This window comes from Vanellus vanellus (genome assembly GCF_965231255.1).
Source record: "Vanellus vanellus genome assembly, chromosome: 5".
In the NCBI taxonomy this organism is placed as follows: Eukaryota; Metazoa; Chordata; class Aves; order Charadriiformes; family Charadriidae; genus Vanellus; species Vanellus vanellus.
In genome coordinates, this window is record NC_138910.1 from 6,405,540 (window position 1) to 6,422,033 (window position 16,494).

General features: G+C 35.4%; 1 protein-coding gene across 1 annotated transcript in view; it reads left to right on the forward strand.

The window, feature by feature from the left end:
• Positions 1 to 16,494, forward strand: part of LRP1B (LDL receptor related protein 1B) — a gene marked incomplete at both ends in the record, with an annotated part of 773,038 nt that overhangs the window by 630,961 nt on the left and 125,583 nt on the right. The window contains 7 exons of the mRNA XM_082483434.1: positions 2,098 to 2,217; positions 3,221 to 3,334; positions 3,532 to 3,681; positions 7,508 to 7,630; positions 9,396 to 9,515; positions 10,931 to 11,059; positions 12,028 to 12,150. Of these exons, the coding sequence (XP_082339560.1) occupies positions 2,098 to 2,217; positions 3,221 to 3,334; positions 3,532 to 3,681; positions 7,508 to 7,630; positions 9,396 to 9,515; positions 10,931 to 11,059; positions 12,028 to 12,150 (879 nt within the window). The remainder of the gene's footprint in view (positions 1 to 2,097; positions 2,218 to 3,220; positions 3,335 to 3,531; positions 3,682 to 7,507; positions 7,631 to 9,395; positions 9,516 to 10,930; positions 11,060 to 12,027; positions 12,151 to 16,494) is intronic.

Sequence of the window (16,494 nt, forward strand, 5' to 3'; positions counted from 1 at the left end):
GTTGGTTTGTTTAGATCTCAAAAAAAAATCCACATCAGACAAGGAAATAAGAATCTGGACTATACAAAACACTTCTAGTTACCAGTGGGGAAAGGCCCTGGAATTACAAGTGACAGCTTTAAATCACTGAAAACTACATGATTCATGTCTGTCATGATTTATGTCTGTGAACTCCCTCTTAGGTTTCCTTACTAAGTATGTGTACATATTTGTGTTTATGTAAGCAGCTTGCTTACATGTAAGAAATAATTAAAAAACAAACAAACAAACAAACAAACAACCCCCAAAACAACACCACCACCAAAAAACCCACTCAGCTATATTTTATATGGGTTAAACCTCTTTGTCTCTGCTGTTAATTTTAGTCATTTACTTCATTCACAGTTCATAGAAGAAAGATTAAGATTGCATGTAGTTTCTTTAACTTTGTTAGGAGAGGAGAACAGGTTGAAGGAATAAAGAGAAAGTAATCTGGCAAGAAATAAGAAAGTTGTAGCTGGTGAGGAATCTCAAAATACTCTTTCTTGTCATTCCGGAGAAGTTGTCTTATATGTCAGTATAGGTTTGAGGTTTACTGAGATGCTAAAACTATTTATACTTTATTTTACAGTACTGAAAAAATATAAATGCAAGATCCAATAATTTGCCTTTCCATGGATTTGCCAAATAATTTTATGAAGGACATTATATAATTTGTATTCTGACAGTGTATGTTTTGCCTCATTTAAACCAACCATACTGACCTCTTTGCTACACATTGGAAAAAGCAGGTTCTGCCATGCACTAGGTCATATACAATATGTTGTTTTCTGAATCTGATAAAGTACAGGATGATGGACTCATTATTATTGATTAATCGATCCAATGAACGTTATTTATGAATTATTGTGGCATGACTTCTATAAAGGTTAGGGCTTTAGTAAATAATTCCTTAATTTTCAAACATATCAACCTATGTAAAATTCATACATTCTTCAATAGTGTACCTACTTGAGCAGAACACTTGCAATATTGGTATTCAGAAACTTTTCTGCTAATATTTTTTGTTATTTTACTCTCCATTTATTCCTAATTTGGTTTAGGTCAAATTTAGTATGTTTCATTCTATATGATAGAATTACTGATGCTATATGCTATATACAAAAATTGTCACATAGAATCATAGAATGGTTTAGGTTGGAAGGGACCTTAAAGACCACCTAGTTCCAACCCCCCTGCTCGGGGCAGGGACACCTCCCACCAGCCCAGGTTGCTCAAAGCCCCATCCAGCCTGGCCTTGAACACCTCCAGGGGTGGGCCATCCGCAACTTCTCTGGGCAACCTGGGCCAGTGTCTCACCACCCTCAGAGTGAAAAATTTCTTCCTCATATCTGATCTAAATCTACCCTCTTCCAGTTTGCAGCCATTACTCCTCATCCTATCACTACATGCCCTTGCAAAAAGTCCCTTTCCAGCTTTCTTGTAGGTGCTCTTCAGATACTGGAAGGCAGCAATAAGGTCTCCCCAGAGCCTTCTCTTCTCCCGGCTGAACAGCCCCAACTCTCTCAGCCTGTCCTCATAGCAGAGGTGCTCCAGCCCTCTGATCATCTTCATGGCCCACCTTTGGACCCGCTCCAACAGGTCCATGTCCTTCTTCTGTTGGGGACTCCAGAGCTGGACGCAGTACTCCAGGTGGGGTCTCACGAGAGTGGAGTAGAGGGGCAGAATCCCCTCCCTCACCTGCTGGCCACACTGCTTTTGATGCAGCCCAGGATGTGACATACCTGACAAAAGTGTGTCTAAACAAACGCATTTAAAGCACATGGTCTTTTTATACCACAAGATAATGAAAATTGGGAATTAGGAATTTTTTTTCATTTTTTTTGTCATTTTTTCTCATCGTGCTTTTCTTTATTATTCTTTACGTGTTTATCAGTCCAAGTTCTTCTGCTGGACAACACATGAACAATTTTTGAAGACTATCCTGTAGCTTCAAATGCATTTTCATTTAAAATGTTTTTTTTCTGGAATGTTTGTCTTGTTTTAATTAAAGTGATGTTTGTCTTGTTTTAATAAAAGTGTCCAAATGAAATCATGTGCTTGTACTTAACTTCCCAGAAAACAGAGGCTGTCGGAAGGGTTTCAAGCCATGTTCTAATCGTCGCTGTGTTTCAAGTAACAAAGTATGTGATGGTGAAAATGACTGTGGTGACAACTCTGATGAATTTGACTGTAAAGGTAAATGACAGTTACTTCTGAGCTGATTTCAGAATATTGCTTTGTAAATACTTAGTATGTCAATAGAAGTAGCTGGAAAATGCATATAACTATCAGAATTACAGGTGCTGGGATTTGTTTTGTTAGAATTCAAAAACAAGCAGGTACATCCATATGTTGGGATTGATATGAAGGATGGTTTTGGTTTACACCTACAGTCCTCTAGAAGGAGAGTGCTTTTAGCTATGGAGAACTCAGAAAATACAGTTTCTGCCTCTTCTGTGAAGTAATAAATGAGAGAATATCTTTACTACAGACAGAAGGGTGATCTCTTCTCTGCATCTACTGCGCTGTTTCTTCTTTGAAGCAGCTAGTGTTCTATTTCTTTGCTTTTCAGATGCCTGGCAATGTTTGTGTCCTTTGCAAAACTTACCGGAATTGTTCTCCTTTTTATATCAGAATTGTTTTTCTTTTTATGTCTTAAAACATGAATATTTATACCTGTGCATCAGCCAATGAATAAAGACTAGCTAGCAGACAACACTAATCTGTAGTTACAATTCAGAAAGATGGGAAGGGAAAGTATTCCATAAAATACATCTAAACCTGCGTAGCTGTAGCGACTAGCATTTTTTTGAAAGCATTGCATTGTTTTTAATCATTTAGCTGAATATGAGTAGAGAGAAAAGCACACAGGCAAAAGCTGTTACATGAAAGAAACTGGAGAGATTCAAAGATGGTCCTGAAAGCGCTTCTTCCTTCCTTGCATGGTGATTGTCTCAAATTGAGTTGAGTTATCTAGAGAGAAACTTTTTGGCTTAAAAAATAAATTTAAAAATTAGAAACTTAGTCTTTCAAGTTTATTAGGCATTACATTTCTACTGAATTTTTAGCTATGGAAGCTACAGTGTGTTCTGAATGCCTCATCCTAAAAGGTAGAAGGTTTAAACACAATACATATAATACGCATCTGAAGAGTCTGTTTAGTACACAAATTTACATCTTTTATAACCATATGTTATAGATTCAACGTGTGCTTCAACAGAATTCCGTTGTGCAGATGGGATCTGCATTGGAAAATCAGCACAGTGCAACCAGATCATTGATTGTGCAGATGCTTCAGATGAAAAGAACTGTAGTAAGTTTGTGTTTGTGCTTCCTTGTAGCATCTGTTCCATGATTATTCCTTGTTATATAGCAGTTAATTCGTAGTCATTACTAGTTGGATACCAGCAGCTGCATGATCTGCGCAAACTCAAGCTAAACCTGAAAACCAAGCTATAAGGCTTTCAGTCTGTATTAGGTGTGCTATAGTAATTTACTGTCTCTTTCCAGATAATACAAACTGTGCTTACTTCTATAAACTTGGAATAAAATCTTCAGGGTTTATTAGCTGTAATTCGACTTCACTTTGTATACTGCCAGAATGGACATGTGATGGATCTAATGACTGTGGAGATTATACAGATGAACTAAAATGCCCAGGTAACTGTGAAAAACAAGAAAAAAATATTACTCTTAAAAAATATATTCTGGTACTTTTGGGTCTTTTTTCTAATTGTGTTGTAAAATATTTAGTCAGTCAATACTGCTTTATTATATTATTATTTTATTTACGAGATAAATATAACACTGAATGCAGTTTTTTTCACCAATCTTTATTTTGTGTTTCATTAGATTACACAAATTATTACAAATTACTAATGCATTTCTCTGAAGAAGACTGTAATGTCTGGCTTTCTATTTCCTCAAAGTTACGTCTGTCATTAATCATTTTTATTTAAGTAGAACATCAGTCATTAAAATGTCCAGCTCATCAAGCTTCAACACAATCACTCAGAAACTTTTATTAGCCACTATTTTAGTGGATAGTATTTCCTTTCCTGCTTACTTTTTTAACTTTCTCTTTTATTTTGCTGAGGTACTTGGGGTAGGCTGCCAGTGTAGAATTTTGTGATTGTTGTGGTCTTCAGCCAGTACAAAAAGGTGATGGTACACTTGAGTCCCAGTCCCAGGGCTGAGACTGTAGGCTTCCAGAAAAGGAAGAGATATTTACAGGTGGAAATTTTGATCCTTTTCTGGGTTTTCCCTGTGTATTTCTGCTCTCCTATGGGAAAGACATTATACCATTACGACATGTAGGGAAAAAGAAATAATAAGCTTAGTTTCTTGGAAAATGAATCACATGAAAATTTTATTAAAATAAAGATAGGCAAAGAACCAATTACAAGAACAACTGATGTAAATATCCTACATGGAAGAAAAAAGAAGCAAACTTACTTGACATTTTAAAGTTTTTTTTGACTTCTCATCTGACGGGTTTTCATGAGAAAGCAGAATACTAACACATTAGAAATACAAGTTTTCAAGATATGCAGATATAAATTTGAAGGAAAGCCTCTACTTTCATGAGACTTTATGATGCAATTTTTATCAGAATGATGCAAGGAAGTGTTAATGAATTTCAGAAGATAACATAAAGTTTTTAAAGTTTAAATAGTTTTACCTGCTGAGCCTTACTATTAGCAGTGGAGGGAAAAATCCCACATGCAGGTGTATAGTGCTTTTGTGTATCTTCTATCTAGAAATGCTCGTTATCTCATAATCACAGGTTTAGCATCTGTTTTCTGTTATTTCATAGGTTGTTTGGGTTAGCCTAAATTCTGAAGTGTTGTCTTAATGATGAATGAGTATAAATATCTAGCTGTATTATGAATACATACTTATTTTCTAATTTTGGGGGGGTAGTAGGATTTTTTATGAATTATACTGTCCTTAACCCCAATCGTTGAGACTTTTAGTACCGTAACTAATGTTAACCAATGAATTAGTTACAATATTAAATTCTTACCTATGAAGGATGGCATTTATGTTTTTTTCCTTTATCCTCATGTAAGTTTGAGAATATTAAGTACAATATGTAAACATACCTATAAATAAAGAAGTTACAAACTCTATTTAGAATGACAAGACTTTAATGAACACAGGTTCATTAATATGCGTTTGTAGGATTAGGCCCATCCTGTGAAATTCTGATCGAGCGGAAGACAGTACGCTAGTAAAGAAACTCCAGGGATGCCAAGCCTGTATCTCCTCTTGTGCAGCTTGAGCATTTATGCAAAAATCTGTAGAATTAAAAATTAGTAGTACTTTTTGCTCATAGTATTCCTATCACTATCATCTTCCAGAATCTCATTCACTCTTAATTTTTAGTCTACATCTATTCCAGTTTATAGCTGTTCTTATACTTGTAGTCCTTCAGTCATCACATCCTTACTCATTACTTGCAGTGGCAAACAGGCCAAAGCATTTTAGAATTCCCGCTTTCAAGACAGGGTTTTCCGTCTCTGTCACCGTAGTCAACTCAACCTGCATCTCTCTTGAATATACCAGACCAGTATCCAATATATCAGATGAAGTCTTACTTTTGCCTTGAATCAGTGAAAATACATTTAAAAATTTTGTTTATATTTGTTTTCATAATGGACTCACTCTAGTTTGTAATTGTCTTCCTGTGACTGAGACGTCACTCTGTCTTCTAAGAATCATTATTTATTAAAAAGATTTAATAAATAATAAATGTTATTAATTAGTAAAAATTTTTAATTTTATGTTGTTAAATACCATCCAATTTTTGCTAGCCTAGTAATTACCATCATCTGATTATTCCCATTTAATATTCTGTTTTTCTGTGTGATAAGCCTGTTGTGGCCCCAAAAGCTTCTGTTTGGTGTCTCATACATTTTGTGCCAGCTTTATTGATGAAAATATTACCAGACTCCAGAAGGAACCTAGAATGTCAGCACTAACAACAATCAACCTGACATTAAAAGCTTTCATCCTCTCTATAAGCCAGATGCATGTTAAATTATAGTTTTCATTCAAATCTCCATATTCTCCAGTTTATCTAATAATTCTTTAGAATTTGCTGTATAGAACGCTTCACTGAGCTCAAAATAGCTTAGATTTACTGTATTTCCTTTGTTTATATGGGGATTTTTCATACCAAAGAAGGGCAGTATACTATAGCTTCACTAAAGTAATGTTGCATAAGTAAACTAATGTTGCATTTTATTCCATAGTCCATTTATTTATATTACTTTGTTCTCTCTTTCAAACGTGTGCCAAAAAGTTCCATCATTTTAATGTGTGACTAATTGCCTGGATCATTCCTCCCTTTACTTGGAAGGAATACTATTCCAATTCAACCTACATGTGATTTCCTTTGCCATTTCATTCAAAACTGACCAACTTTGGCACATTAAGTTTTTGAGTGCTGTTTGTATTATGAATATGATAATTCCCTCTAACAGTCTTTTTTCAGTGTCATTGTTCTTACAGAAAATTAGGGCAAAATATTCATTTAGGGGTGGCTATACTTAGACTCTAATATCTACCCAGTCATCATAGACGCCCCACTTCTTTCTTTATTCTTTTGTTTTTTCTATTCATACAGCTGTAGAAGCCATAAATATGATAACTTCAACTTTCTTTTTACGGGGTGGGGGGGAACATAACCAGTGTGAATAGGCCCAGTACATTTAAGGAGTAATAGAAACCTTGGTAGAGAGCTTCAGAGATCTTCAGTGCTCGGAACGGGTGTATACTGCCTGGGTTTTCCCAGTCAAAGACCTTGCTTGAGATTTTGAAAATAACCTGTGCCACTCAGTAAACGAATATTTGTGCTTACGTCATGAAACTAAATATACCGTATGTTTTCTTTCCTCACGTCTGTTTTCTCAGCATTCATAAAAGTAAAATCTTAAATGACTTTCATACTCTACAAAGAAAAAAAGGCAAGGAAGAACATCTTTTTCATTTGTGACAAAGTCTAAATTTCTGGCTCCAACATCAGCGGTATAGCTCCAGTTAGTCAGTGCATGCAGCAGGATTGTAGCTTATCCCGGTGAATAAGACTAAAATACTGCCACGATTGGGTTATCTTGTAGGTGGTGGCAGGTTGAGCAGAAGGGCAAATTCTTCACCTAGTGTAAAACAACAAGCAAAGTTGATCTACCTGAGCTCAAAACCTGTAAACTGAACGACTTTATTCTATAGGTCCTTTTAATGTAGTTTGAAGCTCTGCTCTGATTCTTCTCTAAATAAATGCAGTATTTGAGCTCCCTAAACTGCTTAGCTATCACTCTTTTCTAATTTGTATGAACACAAACAATATAAATAGTATTTTTTGGCATTTTCAGACATAAACACTTTGTTGTCCATTAGTATTCAGAAATTTAGCCGAAATGTATTAGGCTCCTAATCATACTAGTAGAGACCATTTTACATTACATTCTTTATTTTGTCACAGTTCAAAACAAACCCACATGTGAAGAAAATTATTTTGGTTGTCCTAGTGGAAGATGTATTCTGACCACCTGGCTTTGTGATGGGCAGAAAGACTGTGAGGATGGAGTAGATGAATTGCACTGTGGTGAGCATTATATCTTATTTGTGTTCCTGTAATCACTAATGCACTTCGAAAACAGAAAGAAGTGTGCATTTATATCTCAGAGACTGAATCTAGAGCTATATAAAACAGTCTTTAATACTACATTTCCAGATTCAACTCTCTAGTACTTCACGCTGCCGATATTTTAAACCCTATTTCATGCCAGAATGAAAGCCCTGTCGATTTTTTTTTTTCTATACAGACTTTCCTATTGCTTTAATATTTAACAATTTCACTGACTCTTCATAATTCCTTATTAGGACAGTTATAGATAGATATAGATATAGATATAATCAGTTCGTGTCAATATCTTGTCACCCCAACAGGAAGTAACAGAAATAGACCTTTATAATGTAAAAATAGACATTTCTTTGTGTCAGAAGCCGGTATAATTGTTTGAAGTAATGACAAAAGTGATGTGAATAAAATACAGCATAAACTGTGAATCAGGTTAAGGGTCCGCTCTGTCTCAGATCTTTTCGATTCTTCAGCTCTACCTAATTGAGGAGCAATGGGGATTGGTTTTGCTCATCGTGAGAGCTGGTCTTTTACCTTAAATTTGTACAGATTAACTGAATGAATTCAATAATTAAATTGTAGCAGCACAGCAAAAAGCAGCATCAAGTTTTCCTATTCCCTATTTAAATAAAACCTGAAATGTGTTTGGTTTTTTTGCTTTACCTCTTAACGTGACTGAAACTTATACTTTCTTCTCTTCACGACCCAGTTTCCATTAACATGCCTCCATGTTTGGTTTGCAATTTACATTGTATATATACATCTTACAACTTCGAAATGCTGTGCACTAAGAAAATCAGAAAGTTTTGTGTTGACCATGTTTATCAAGCGCAACTCAGTGTTTAAGTTTCCAGGTTTTATTATACATATAGACTTCTATCAATATTGTACTACCTATTAGCCGATTTTTGTGGGAGAGAGGAAAGGGGGTTTAGTCAATTCTTTTTTCCCTACTTACTGCTTTTACTCGTTTTGAGGTAGCCGTTACAACATTCTGCTTTTAAATTCAGATTGTATTACCTAAAATTCTTTTTATTTTTAATATTAAAATTTTTTGTCATCAGTTAAAACAAAATAAATTTTATTCTTAAAGAAGTCTGGGAAAAATGGGTGATTTGAAGTTTTCAGGAAAGATCATAGTATTAGCACTTACTCGGAAGAGCTGTGCGCACCGATTTTGAAATGCAGAAGTATGCCATTATTTTCAATGTATGCAAAAGTGTAAATGGGATAACAGAACGCAAATACACAGCAATTTTTCTTGTGAGAGAAAATAACGTGAAATCTTTTAAAGACAATTAAATACTGCAATACGAAGAGGAAGGCACCGTTGGAAAGCTTGGACTGTGCCATTTCTCCCCTACTACCAAAATAAAGGAGTTCAATGTAGTTATAACATCCCTGTGAAATACATAAACCAGCTGTATTTTTTTTAAATTGTTTCTCCTCATCTTAGTAGCAAAAAGTTTAAAAATATTAAAATGTAAGTGTTTTGAAAGTTTTACTATTTATTTGTTTTAGTTAATGAATTTGTGAATGCAAAGTCTTAGACAAACTGGTAACATCCTGAACACCAAGATTAGTATTACACTGTATTTGAGTGTTTTAGTATGCTAGAATTGGGAGAACGGAAGGAAGCAATGTGGAGATCCCTAAACTATGATAGAAAATACAGAGAGCACAGTTCTGTTGTGAACCTAACCAATGCAGTGACTGGTATCATTCCTAGATTCATCTTGTTCATGGAATCAATTTGCTTGCTCTGCAAACAAATGCATCTCTAAGCAATGGACTTGTGATGGTGAGGATGACTGCGGAGATGGTTTAGATGAGAGTGATGCTATTTGTGGTAAGTACAATAATTTCAGTTCCATATTGTGTCAGATCATATATACTGAAAGAGACCAAGTGATCTAAGAAGGTGGTGGAAAGGGAACAAGTACAGCATCTCCAAGGAGCATGTGCTCTAAGGGTAGGGTGTTAAAGGACATCTTTCCCCAGCCCCTTCCAGCCTGAAGCTAAATATCTCTTTATGGGGACTATATGATTTGTGTGTAGTCTGCCAGTGAAGACAGGAATGGCACACCAGTCATGGGCAAAAGGAGAACCAAACTTTTCTCCAGTTCCCATCTTTGACACAAAACCCCTGTATTGCTGTTTGAGTTGTAGATTTCAGTGGTAGGTGCTTGAAGACGCTAAGGTTGGGTTTTCTTCCCCAGCTTTTTCTCCTATTCCCTTTAAATTTTCCTATATACAGTCATAAGCATTATTGCATAATATTCCTCGCAAATTCCCAAACCCTTCAAATTGCATAAGGAATTGAAAATTTTACTTCCATTCTGGGGCTCAGTTGACTGGAAATGGGGTAGTTAATTCTTTTCAAAAGAAAATCACGCTGTGGCAAGTCATACTGTCACAATTTCACGATATTTTATACATTGGTTCCATCGTTATCTATGCTGTATTTTAAGATTTTCGTTTTAAAATTTCAACTTTTAACTCTTAAATATTTGTTCCTTTTCAAAAATCCTCTTACTTAAAGTCCATCAAATTTTTGTATTTGTTTTACTATTTTGTTAATTTCCAATTAAAATTAGTAGAAAATACAGTCTTCTTTTTAATGAAGTATATTTAATTTATCTAAGACAACACAATAAGTGAAGAATTGTGTAAAAGTTTACTTCCAAACAGTGTAAAATTAATCCTAGGGTTATATTTTTATCTGGAGAAAAGCCTGTTAAAGAAAAAATAATTAGTGAAATAAACAATATGTCGAGTTACTTGCATTAGAACAGTCAGATATTTTCTCACTCCCACTACTATTGTACTTGGTACGCATTGTTCTCTTCTACATGGGGCTGACTCATGCAAGTTTTGAATACTTTTAGCCTCCTGGCGTCGAGTCTAGTGATGTGAGGATTATGCGGTTTACAAGATGAGTTCCTTTGTTCTGTCAGTCCAAACATGCAGACAAACATAAAGACCAAAATTGGTTTGAAAAGTTATTCTGTTGGATAGTTTTCATGAAGTAAGCTAAATTAAATTTCTTTGCAGAAAATTGAGACGGAAAGAATGGAAGAAATAGTAGATTGTCAAAATTTTACTGTAAAATAGTCTTAGCCAGCACGTTTATCGTACCGTGCAGAACAAAATCTTCTTTCAATTTTATTTTTAAGATAAAAACTCCTTACTCAGTCATTACCCATTACCTTAAAAGAAGAATCAGAACATGTTCGAGACTCACATGTAATGTGGTTTTTTTAGGTTCAGTGACCTGTGCAGCAGATACGTTCAGTTGCTTGGGCTCCCATGCCTGTGTTCCCCAACACTGGCTTTGTGACGGTGAGAGAGACTGTCCTAACGGAAGCGATGAACTGTCCACAGCAGGCTGTGGTATGTTTGCATGTTCAAAATGTATAGTATTTCTTTTCTTGGCGCTTTTTTGCCTTTACAATATCCAGATGCTGTTTGTGTCTGTCGTATCATACCCCTATACTGGCAAGATTGTTAGTAAAGATTGATGGACCACATGTGAGCGTACATACCAGGATCCTTCATGTTTTAGTCAGCCTAACGTCTTCAGGTTTTGTTAAGATACACTGAGGCACGCCAGCATTTGTGTCACTTCATGGACATTATACAGCTTGTTTACTTATGAAATTTAGCACATTACTGACTGTGCAGTTTTATTCCTCTTCCTGAAGAAAATGCTGCTGCATGTCAGGGTTGTGCATCAAAAAGGGAGATACAGTTCTGTCTCCAATTTATGCTGGCTAATTGTTCAGATCTTGACATCTGTTGCCCTATAAACTGGTACTTCCAATCTTCAGAGTTACATTTCTATTAAAAGTGTCAGGAGTTCAGTAGTAGCTTCATTAGGGGTTTTGTTTTATTAATGTATATAAAAATGGTATAGGTTAAAAATATTGAAACGTGTTCTCTCCGCTGAATGCATATTCTATCACTTGCCATTTCTAGGCTGAGTTATATTTTGATCATTTACGGATTTTAAAGAGCTTTTGTTCAGGAGCAGAGTAACACAGGAAGGATCTCTGCTTCCCATATGCCCTTTTCCTCAGTGGCAGACCCTTGGGTTAGTAGTAGACGTCATCAACTGTTGAAGCCTTTCTGCCTTGGATTACATGAGATTTTAGCTATCTTTACTTAGCTATCTTTGTAGTGATGATTAGCTTTTTCTGCTATTGAATTGTGTGGTGCTTTTTGTATTGCTCAAAAGTTATGGTTATTTCCATTGAATCCGCCCAGACTAACTACTTCTCGTTTCATCTTTCTGTAAGAAAATGGCTGTTTATCTTACTTTTCTCAATTTCATTTATTTTTATGTACTGTATTTTCCTTAGCTCCTAATAACACTTGTGACGAGAATGCTTTCATGTGCCATAACAAAGTCTGCATTCCCAAACAGTTTGTATGTGACCATGATGATGACTGTGGAGATGGATCAGATGAATCTCTGGAATGTGGCAAGTATAACAAAAGTAGAGTAAACAGAAAAAATTCAGACTGTTAACCATAAGGCCTTCTGTCTGTTAATTTAAGTCACTGTTGTGACTTGTGATTCCCTTTTAAAAACTGTTTTAATGTTAACTTTTAAATTATGCATTAATGAATACAACTTGGTATTAACTTGGAGCTGGAGCTACAGTGACAAATTATTTGCTATAGTTGTGACTTACAGTCAATTGCTAATGTTTAACAGAATTAAAAAATGTACAGTCTATAATTTCTTGTTCATTATGTATTTCTTTTTATGTATCTTTGTCTCTGTACATTTTTTTGGTGAAATAATGAAGCATCTCATGATTATCGCGTTAAATGATGTCAACTAAATTCATGTGAATGTTTAATTTTCACTATTCATATGAATTTAGGGTTTCTTACATTACGTAAGTGTCTGTACAGTATATCTAGGCCATACTCAGAAACATCCATCTATCTAAATGATATTTATGGAAAATACAGAGCAAATATTCTGTCCCAAAAGGCAAGTTATTCATTATCATCCCTGATTTTGTGCAGTTAAAATCTATATTGCTTATTTAATCTATTAAATGTGCTCAAGAGATGAGAACCACAGCAGAAGATAGCTAGCTATGTATTTTAGGCAGTCTTTAGTACACACCACCTGAAGTGTGTGTGTGCATAAACGAGGCAAGTAGACATCCAAAGATTGTAAGAAAAAACATGGTTGGTATTTGCATTGAGTAAAATTTTTCATGTGAAGTTTCAATCGAACATGTAATGGAACATTGGAGGAAAAGAATATAACATAGCAAATAACTTATTTGTTTGCTGGTCATAGAAAGAACAGATTTCATCAGTGTCACTTAGAACTGTATATGAGATGGAAAAAATCTGTTCTGTGATGAACTGGGCAGTCACCAAATTGTCCTTTTTCTCTCTGTGCTCACCAGAAGTAGGCTGGTACTTGAGAGGCAAACAGCCGTTCCTGCCACGTCAACACTAGACAGGACAGATCAGGAGAGCACCTTTGAAGCGACTCTCCCACGGCTCACAAGGAGTAGTGTCAAAGCAAATGAACTGATCGGGGGGGAAAAAAACACCACAAAATCCCCTTTAAAGCTGAGCCAGTTGATGTACTTCAGGTAGTGGCGGGCATGAAGTCCACAAGAGCAGAGGAGGGCTAGTGTGAAGTAAAACCCTGAAACGCGTGGATATTGGGTTCTCTCCTTACCAGCTCTTTCATTCTGCTGCTGCTCCGTCACTGCGTCACACCGCTTGCCAGCCCAGACTTCTAGATCCTGGAAGAAGGAAGGGAACAAACACACCTTTCCCAGGAAACTCTGTTTGCTTTTCCCTTATGTAAACTGCACGGTGTTTTGAGAGGAGCGGTTTGCAACAATAAGCTGTTGTAGGGAAAACTGCTTAGTTCACGTAAATTAAACCAAATCAGGATCGACGCAGGTTATTGATTTATTAATGGCAGATAACTCGTTGGAAGTCAGTGAACTATGCGTTAAATATCAATTGCAACAATGCAATGGGTAAATCACACCTGCAAAGTGTTGATACGTCTTAGGCATTTTTAAACACCATTTTATAACTAGTCCCCAAAAGTTCTGAACACGCAGACCCCCACAGAGGAGAGTTCTGTGCCCCTTCTGCCCCTGCCCAGGACACGGGGTTACAAGCGCACAGGCCCACTCACGCACAGAGGGCTGCTCAAGCTGAATGGTGGGGGAGTAGGAGAACCTTTCCGCTCAGATTTTATTTGGAAGTGGTTCTTCAATTCCTAAATAAGTATTTAGAGCTAAACAGTCACAAAATTTGGAAATAAGTGCTTTTTTTTTTTTTTTTCCCTACATGCTTATAATTTTTTGCTGGTATATTCATTTGTTTTCTAAAGCATCATATACATACACAGTCCCTTAAAGTACGCCTCAGTACTATTTATATGTCAATAAATAGGGATAGTTTGACAGACTTTTGGGAAGAGACAGGAGGAGGAAATAGCAACAGAAGCAGAGGATGTACAAACTCCTTATCTAATTGTAGTATGGACCTACCTTCAGGCACTGGCTCGGTTTATTTCTATTGAGTAAACTGAAATCTAGAACAACATGTGTTAGGTGTTACACTGCTCCAATGCAATTTTTTACTAGCTGGTATTCAAATACACACCTTAGCATGTGACTAGTATAGCAAAATCATTATAGTGTAATTTTAGGAAAGGGTTACATTCTTTTATGAGAAAAGGGAACTACTTGTAGAGCGTAGGAATCAAATTGCAAAACAGACTTTTCAAGGTGTTGTCGGGATGTCACCAGCTAATTCACCAAGTGATTTCTGACTGGAAACTATGTGGCCTGATCCTAGCTCTATTACATTCTAGAGCTAGAACTTTCCATCTTGATATCATAAAAAAAACAAACAAACAAACAAAAAAAAAAACCCTAAAAGCTGAATTAAGGAAATCCATTTAAAAATCTAGATTTATTTTTTTTCCCCTGTCTGTATCATTGAAAAATATATATCTTCTTGTTTTTCTAGAGTATTATTCAGATATATAAAAATGGGACTGGTGACTGGAGTAACCAGTTTTTTACTTGTTTATTTCTATGTCAGAATTTGCATCTAAACAGATTCACAGTCATTCTAATCCTTGAAAATTTCTTTGATACAAGTTTTGATTCCATTGCATAATCCTGTCTTTTAAATGAAATTTTAATAATTAATTACTTGTAAACAAAGAAAATAGCAATAATTCAAGCTGGGGAGAGCATGAGAATGAAATACATTCTCCCTAAATTACATCTCCTGTTGCTGCTGTCAGAGACAGAATACTGAGCTCGATGAGCCACTGTCTCATCCTGTAATGTATTTCTTATGATGTTCTTGAAAATTAAAATAATAATTTAGGACCTGTATTCAGGAATATGAAATTTCATCAAGAAGATGAAATACGTTGTTTAGGTGGCTAATCAAAAGACAAATACAGGAATAGGAAGGATTTTCTGGTTTCAGTTCCCACTTTCTGTATGTCCTGTCATCCAGAGCAGAGGCAGTATTAGGCTGAATCCCTTCATGGGCACATTTGTAATGACCTTTCTGACGATGATGCACTTGTGAAATACCGCAGACATGAGGTAGAGCTGTTGGTCTGTAAAATCTTGCACTCAAATGTGTCTCACACCACCGAAAAGCTTCACCTTCTTCTGTATCAAGGCAGCCTGCCTTCTTTCGAGCATGATCTGTGTAAAAGGAGGGAAAAAACACACCTTCCGGAGACCACAGAATTATTTGAATTCCAAGTAAAGTTCGTAACTGATATAATAACATATTGCATTTTGAAAATAGTACATTAGCACATTTCTAAATGACAACTAAAGATCGACGAGAGGTTTAAAGCTCTTGATGTAGACGCATATCTCATCGCAGAGGGTCAAATGTTATATCTCCATCTGCTATCAGAAAAAATAAACCGTATTAGATAGCAGGAAATACAGTAATTAGAAAAAAAAAAAAAAGAAAAAATATCAACTTTCTACTTCTAGAGAGTAGAAAGTTATCAGTGCTCATTTCGGATGTTCACAGCTTCAGTAGTTACTATAATTCAGATATATTCCTTGGAAGAATCAAATTTTGAGCTTAAAATCTGCATTTTTTTTTTCAGCAGGAAAGTGTGTTAAACATAATTCAGTGTAATCTGGATTTTTTTCAAAAAAGTTGCAAAATTCTTCATAATCAGCACGGGTGTTGCTATGTAATTCTTACTTTATAATCTTTTTTTTTTTTTTGAGTTTTAAACTAAATCAAGACTTGCTTTCAAGGCTTTTTTGAAAGGACTACGGATTATTTGAGGCAGAATTTATATACATAGAATATAGGAGAAGTTACACTCTTCTTTCCCAAACAGGAACATAAGTTTTTTACTGTTTGGTTTAGTGTTATGAAGCTTACAAGTAAACATCTTACAAACAGCAGGTGATTTTCCTTCTGGGAATTGTTAGCTTTCATGTTTCAAAATTTAATAGAAAAACCTAAATTTGTGCTGACTTTTCTGAATTTTTCTACTACTTTGTTGTTTTTGAACTCTAGCTTACACAGCTGTGTTCTAAGAAGCAAATGCCTGTCTGTGGGTTCTTTACTTCATTATGTATTATAATTTTCTGTTAGAAATCCACTTTAGCTTTGCAAATGTATGCATTTTATATATATTGATTTTATGGTCATCTTAGAAAATGAATATTTAGTGTGGTTAAAATGATTAGTATTCTACACGTTTTAAAGGGCAAGCACATAGTACATATAGTAGTAAGGATATCCCAAAATATTTGCTGGTTATA